The 7275-nt window shown below is 39.3% G+C and overlaps 1 protein-coding gene across 2 annotated transcripts; it reads left to right on the top strand.

Annotated features, from left to right (window-relative positions):
• The first annotated feature begins 3246 nt into the window (after window positions 1–3246).
• LOC126391741 (myelin-associated glycoprotein-like) lies at window positions 3247–6721 on the top strand. Of its 2 annotated transcripts, XM_050046661.1 has the most exons (9): window positions 3247–3299; window positions 3440–3500; window positions 3601–3972; window positions 4101–4133; window positions 4271–4303; window positions 4430–4529; window positions 4991–5065; window positions 5176–5257; window positions 5355–6721. In XM_050046661.1, exons 2-9 carry the CDS (start codon window positions 3440–3442, stop codon window positions 5427–5429), a joined length of 831 nt encoding a protein of 276 aa, XP_049902618.1. In that variant the 5' UTR covers window positions 3247–3299; the 3' UTR covers window positions 5430–6721. The 2 variants fall into 2 exon arrangements, with proteins under 2 accessions (XP_049902618.1, XP_049902617.1); XM_050046660.1 differs by lacking the exon at window positions 3247–3299 and having other exon boundaries at window positions 3307–3500.
• The last annotated feature ends 554 nt before the right edge of the window (window positions 6722–7275 follow it).

Raw genomic sequence — 7275 nt, 5'->3', positions numbered from 1 at the left:
GCTATAACAACAGAAAAATGCTTAAAAATGGCTAAAATGCGACGATCGCTGTGGCTCCCCCTGTGGCCGAATGTTGTTGTGTTTTTTTCTTCTAATTTTTGGTATGACTAAGTCATGGCATGGTATGCTGTACATAATCACGGAAACTGTCAGTGTGTCATTCTGTCAGTCAGTCATTCTGTCTGTCCCACGTTTTTCTACTCACTGACGTGGTCAGTCTATGTGAAACTGCACACAGGCATTGAGGATTGGCATAGGTAGAAGGTGACAAAGCTACCAATGGGTATGGACTAGTGTTTGTGAATACGGTCCCAGATAATAAAGCTTTAAAATATCCCAGGGGGATGTAAGACTCAAGTTTGAGGGCAGTTTGCAGTTCATGTCATTTAATAGCATGCATGTACCTGAAACAAGTTCTGCCAACATTAGTGAGTATATTGGACATTTAAGGTTAGGTAGATAACATGAATAACATGAGATGGTTTTTTCCTCTTGACTGTAAGGAAATCCATTGCCAACCTTGTGATACAGAGAACAGTGATGAGTTCAAAATTTTTTAATATTTGAGTCAAATGTTGAATATGAATCTTGAATGATGATCTGCTTTCAGGCCAAATTCCTGAGTATTTTTATGACTGAACAAAAGTAATATGGGTGCTATTTTAAGTTTAAATGGCAGTGTAGTCTCTGTTGGAGGTGTAGAATACCATGTACTCTGCTTTATCTGCATTTGAACTAGTCTGTGATTCAGACATACAAAGCTCAGCCCAAAGTTGGGGAAGGTTTCTTTTCCCCATTTGTGGGAGCTATATGCACTGATTTTCAAGCCTTGAGATAACAGAAAGCCTAAAAAAGCTATCATTTGGGAAAACATGATAGTTGCCAAGGAGAAAATTCATCCTGCAGAAACTACATCCTATTATATATCTATTTATTCTCCATCTGTCTCCATTATTCTGAAATAAAGTAGGGTAGGAGTTTGGTGTAAATGGCATTACTAATCTTAAAACTTATTTTTGTTATCCTATGTTGGAATAGATTTCACAGAATTAATGTTAAGCTGACATGTCTGGTACATTTAAATCCATGAAACAATAGCCTGGACCGGTCCAACTGTAAATTAAGGCTCCCCAACAATGCCAAATAAATGTGGTCTTCAGTATTCAAATACTCTGAAGTGAATATACAGCCAACAGAAGGACATTTACCCTCCTGAGACCCTGCGTCCTCATACGAGGACATTACATTTTGGGTTTACTGGACCTTATACTTCATTCTGCTGGACCTGGACCTGTTGTCTACCCTGGAAATCCAGAGTTCTCGTGAGAGCACAATTTGAATTTGCTCAGCGAGTCACTCTGGCAATCAGTAATGATGCTCATTATCTATGCCCATGAAACCGAGCTGCACCAATCACATCAGTGTATCTGATATAGGCGGGCCAGAGGCGAGCTAAACAGATGACGACAGCGCTGCGACGACGAAGTCCGGAATCAGTCAGTAAACATTGCAAGATGGCTACGGATGAACACCAGTTGTTTGAAACGGCTTTGGCCACTACAATGAACGAGTTAGACTTGGCTTTTTCTCTAAAAGAGGAACAGAAGACGGCGCTCGAGTCTTTCCTTTGCAAGAAGGGCGTTTTTGCTGTTTTGCCGACCAGATACGGCAAGAGTCTAATCTACCAGTTAGCTCCGCTGGTAGCTAAACTCGCTGGACACGTCACCCTGTGAATTGTTCTGATTGGTCCTAGTGTTATCCAATTGCATGCAGTGATATTTACAAATCCATGCTTGGTGCCGCCCCTGGAGTTGGGCCATTTTCATTACTCATGGCCAGACCCCAAATCTTTCTAGATTTGGGTCTGGATTTCCAGGCTACCTGTTGTCCTCGTTCATGGACACTTTTTTGTGCCATCTAGTGGTAGTAAGAGCACAATACACTAATCCATGTAAAAACAAGATGGCAACCATTTCTGCCAAGTCAGTCTGCAGCCGGTCCCAACACAAAAGTGGACAAGGTCTAAAACCTGATCATATTTAATAGTAGTTTGATATGCCGTACAAACTTTATTAATTTTAGCAACAGAAACAAGCTAAGACACTGTTAATTAGGAAGTAGTTTGAGGACATTAGGACTTTATTATCAGCTCGTTGAATGTTTCATTTTTTATACTTATCCAGTCCTACTAATCCCAAATACCTAGGAGAAATGAAAAATGCATACCAAACAAAAGTTTGGGTCTCAGGAGGTTACTCAGTTATATATTATTTTTCTTTCTCATGGCCACTTTTAGAAGGTCTTGGACTCGTCTCAGATGCAACCACTTTTTTTTATCCGGTCTTGTCTCAATCTAAGACAAAGAGGACTCTGGATTTTATTTCAGTACCGATCAAGACCACAACTGAAGGGATATCACCAAATTACCTGTGTTTCGGAAGTATGGTTAAGGTGATTTCAGCTCCTTAGTATTTGTATTTGTTTTTTAATAGAAATCAATGGAAAAAACCCACACGTAAAATTACCTCTACAAGGTCTTTTGATTATTTTGTAAAAGCAGTTTTCATGGTACACTTTAACATACACACATATACACAGTAGGTTCGGCAATAAAAGAGGTTACTGAGGAGGAATCTTCATTTGTTTCGGTGGGTGTTTTTATTGTGATGTGAATTTTTTAGATCAATTTGAGGAGTGTCTATTTGCATTGTCCTCATTTTATTTTAAGTGTATCATGCAGTGTGGGAACTTGCGCTGGTCTTGTCTTGGTCCTAAAATACTCTGGTCTCATTTTCGGTGGTCTGGACTACAATACTGGTGAATGACATAGGTTTAGGCCTTTTGGGAAAATACTTAGGGGTGGAGCCGCATAAGTACCCCCACAGCAAGCAGCGAATGGGCAATGAATCGATACATCTACACCTAGACTTCCTTAGTATCTTCACACTTCTGAGTTGTTATTTTGAGTGTAAAAAAAAATGTTGGCGAGTCAGAGAGATGTAAGAATATACTTAAACGTCAAGTTAATATCCTTGCACATATTTACTGTATATAGCATTTGTATTTTCACAACTGTTGCAGTTTACTCCCTGAAGATTGTTGATGTGTATATGTACAATATTTCCCCCGAACTTCAATGACAAGTACTATGGTCAGTGTGCATTTTTGAACCAGCTTCCTTTTTTTCAAGTCACACTGCAACAGGAAACACACCCAACAATTTCACATCATCGTCAAGATCTAATACACATTGACAAAGCACAACAAACCTCCACAGCCTCTTCTGGGTCGCTCTCACAGTGAGTATTTACTTAACGCAGGAAACAGGCAGTTTAACTCCGGAGCTTTGTAGCATGTAGGCTACCAGAGATACTTCTGTAAAACTGAGTTCACTCACTGAGTTCAGGATTATAACCTCAGGATGTCTTTCTTGGATCAGATGAAGCTGCCGGGCCTGATAAATCTTGGTCTCATATTCATCATGGCCTCTAATTCAAAAGGTGGGTGACATTTTAAGTTGTTGTGTTTGTTTTCAATTTGAAGTATGAAGTATGAAGTGCACATTGATGAATATAAATTCTGGTTTGGTTTTGAACACAGGTGAAGACTGGTCTGTTAACGTAACTAGAAGGATTAATGCAACACTGGGCTCAGACGTGACCATACCATGTACATTTACCTATCCGACTAAATTCCACACCAAAGACGTTAAAGTTTGGTGGAAAATGAGCGTGACAAGTCCCATTGAAATCACTGACAATAACAAACATGCATTCATTTTTCACCCGGATGACTCAAATGTAATTGAGGAGTACAGAGGAAGGACCAAGCTCATTGGAAATAAAACTGCAGGTAACTGCTCCCTCCAGATCTTAAACGTCACGAAAAATGTAGCAAACATCTACCTGAGAGTTTTTGGAAATCTGCAAAAATGGAGCTTCATCAAAGAATCTGTCTCCATCTTTGTATCCAGTAAGAATTTCATTAAATTTTTTTAATCACAATTCAAATTTTTTTTTAGAATTTAAATAATATATATTTTATATCTTGATTTATATGAGCCTGAAATTAAATGAATGCCTCACATGTTTCTCCCACAGGTCCAGGTGTTCAATCATTCACTTCCAAGCCAGGTGACCTCTCTGGTTTTATTATCTCATTCACATTTCTTTCATTTTTTTCTGTACTCCTCAATTTGCTTATAGACCTTATATTATTTTAACAGCTATAACAAAAATGTAACTCTCATGAAGACTAATTTGTTTTTTAGATATTCCAGCCATACCACCCACCTCTGGAGAAGGTAAGCTTACACAGTTTGCTTCTCAGGACATTTTCAGTGTTGAACATTTAATATGTCAAAATCTGTAATGAAGTTTCCGCTATCATAAAAGATTACTGCTCACAGCAATCGCACTTTTCTCCACAGTCGGTCTGCAGTCAGCATCAAAGTATCCAGCCATCTTTGTACCAGTTGCTGCGGTCATTCTTTTTGTCACCGGAATCGTCTTTTACATAAGACACAAAAGGTAACATCACTTTTAGCTTGTATGTAAACTGAGTGTTTGTTTCTTGTGACTCTCGTGATTTTCGTGTGTAATCAATGTGCAGACATTATATAGTCCCCCTCCACTCAAACATGTGTTTCGGTTATTTTTAATTCACTTGGATGTTTGACTGTCACTGTGAGAAGGAAAGTATGTGCAGGCTGACATTAGAGAATAAGAACGTTTCTCACCTTAACTCTGAGTTAAAGATGTGTACGTATAAACTAGTTTGGAAACCAATTGTTTGATGTGGAAAATAAGTAAAATATGTAATTTAAATAACCTTTAATTAGGTAATTGTTTGTGGAAACCCATACCAGACAAAATCATCCAGTATTTCATGTGTCATATAACACGTCTGGAGGGGGTCTTTAAATATGTTTGTTTTAAATATCGTTTTTTAGACAGATGATACGCTGATATCCTTTAACCTGCTTTCACAGGTCACAATCTTTCACCAGGGAGGAATCTGGATATTATGCAAATTTTAGCCAAGCATCATCAAACCAAGCAGAAAGGTTTGTTACATGGCACAACTGTGAGAACAAATGATCCTTTTTGTCACTGTGTATGTGAGAGGTATGTGCAAGAAGCAAAGAGTCCACACAGGTCTGCCTTGTCTTTTCAGAGAAGCATCTTGCAACAAACAAGAGAACAAGAAACTTCCTGAAGTGAAGGCTATTGATGAACCTATCTACATCAACACTGAGGTACAGTGATCCCACTCAGTTGGGTTTAATCTAAAAAGAAGTAACAAATAAAACTCAGAGGGATACTTTTAATTAAACCCAACTTCTGTCTCTGCAGGCCCCTCTCGGTCAGATGGATCAGAGTATGGATGACATGGATAATGTATATGCAAATGTGGATTATACAAAATAGCAGAGAAGCTGCATCTCGCAAATCTGTTTGGACTTGAACTTGTCTCTTTCAGGAGGAACAGGGAACCTTTACATGTTGGTTTTTTAGGGACCATTTTCCATGGCTTTAGGCCAGTGATACTCACCTTACGGCCCCCAGGAAAATATGGCCCGCAGTAGGGTGCTGGGTGGCCCGCTGACCATTTTCTAATTTAGATTAATAATAAATTGATTCACACTGGTATTTTTTTGTGCTTTGAATGTAAATAAGGTGCCAGAGTGCATACAAAGCATCAAATTAGAGCTTGAGAGAAACATGACAGGTGTTTTTGCTAAGCTCCGAACCTCCTCAAATCCTACACACGTTCTACTTACACATGACCGGTCCATGGCTGCTGTAACTGGCCCCTGGCCTCCTGTAACTTTGCAAAAGTGACCCCCAGGTAAAGCAAGTTGAGTATCCTTGCCTTCGGCTATTTGGCGTCACAAATCAACATATCCTCATGCAACAGTTTGGATGATATCTTACAAAAAGACCTTATAGACTTACAGTAAAGTTACATACTTAATGTAAAGTCACGGAAGTTCATTTTAGTAAAGGTTACATGGTGACTATGCACATTAGAATAACTTGATTTCACTTAGTTTCACACGGTTTACACTGAAGGAAAGTCCTGTGTTGGGTTAGTGATAGGGTTAGGTTCCTTAGGGGAAAGTCCTGTGTTGGTCGACCCATCCTCCAACCCTGCCTGCCTCCTTACACACACTTTCATTCTTAACTTCCCTCTTTACTCCCATCAACGCATTAGTCATGTGATCACAGCCTTCCCACTTACATTGGTTATAGATCAGAGGTTCATGCTTACATGGGTTACATATGAACTGTGGTGCATTACTCTTTATGGGTATACATTTGGACAGTGCATGAGAACAGCCTGTAAAAGCAGCAGCTATTTATTTGTATAATTGTATATTACATTATTATAAGTTGTGTATCTGGCTATAGTAATACACTGATAGTGTACAGTTTATAATTGCTCAGAACCAGTGCTTTAAATGTGTGTGGTAATACATAATTATTCACTTGTACCACTGTGCTCTCTGTAAAACTGTGCACAGCTGCACAGCTGAATAACTTCACTTGTGTTTTTCCTCGTCTTTCTCAACATGTTTGCCAATTTACTTCCTGTGCCATCTGTGCTGGAGCTGAAACTTCTGTTTTCTTTTCTGATTCAATCTCCTGTTTAGAGATTGAGTTATTACCCACAGTGTGACATTTAGGACTGTACCAAACAATAAAGACTTAAAGGTGAATGCTAGTCCACAGTGATCTTCATTGTCTACTCTTCTTTCACGGAACTGCAGCAGTGTATAAAACTGAACCAATCAAGAGCAGCCAACTGGGTGAACGCCTATGGTGAAGTTAGTGGAAGTTAGTGAGGCTGAAAATGTTGCCCCGTCTTGTGTTTCTGCTTAATTTTGTTGAGCAACAGTTACACCCTGATAAGGCTTTGCTGAGGAGTGAGACTTTCTTGAATTGGGTTGTATCATCATCATAGCTGAGTGTTTGGTGTCCTCCCAGGGTTTGTTTCTCAGACTATTTCCATCAGTTTTTCATGCATCTTTATACAGAAATTTAACTTACATGACAGACCATGCAAATGCTGATTCCATTCTCTATACATTAAGGCCCAGACACACCAAAACGACATCAAAGAACTAGTGGCGACAAAGGCTGACTGTTGTACCTACACCTTGACATCGCCTGGGTCTTTGCCAAAAAGTTGCACTGAACACACTGCAGTGATTATAGCCAACAGCCAAGTAGCACATACATCCTGTGCCTGCATGAGAGGACATAACTCACC

This window comes from Epinephelus moara, chromosome 6 (genome assembly GCF_006386435.1).
Source record: "Epinephelus moara isolate mb chromosome 6, YSFRI_EMoa_1.0, whole genome shotgun sequence".
Lineage (NCBI taxonomy): Eukaryota > Metazoa > Chordata > Actinopteri > Perciformes > Serranidae > Epinephelus > Epinephelus moara.
This window is presented reverse-complemented; position numbering and strand designations above follow the sequence as displayed.

Coding starts and splice junctions, on each gene's coding strand:
- LOC126391741 (XM_050046660.1), top strand. CDS start 3,422: ATGTCTTTCTTGGATCAGATGAAGCTGCCGGGCCTGATAAATCTTGGT. Junction 4,304..4,429: donor ACCACCCACCTCTGGAGAAG/GTAAGCTTACAC, acceptor TTTTCTCCACAG/TCGGTCTGCAGTCAGCATCA. Junction 5,258..5,354: donor CTATCTACATCAACACTGAG/GTACAGTGATCC, acceptor CTGTCTCTGCAG/GCCCCTCTCGGTCAGATGGA.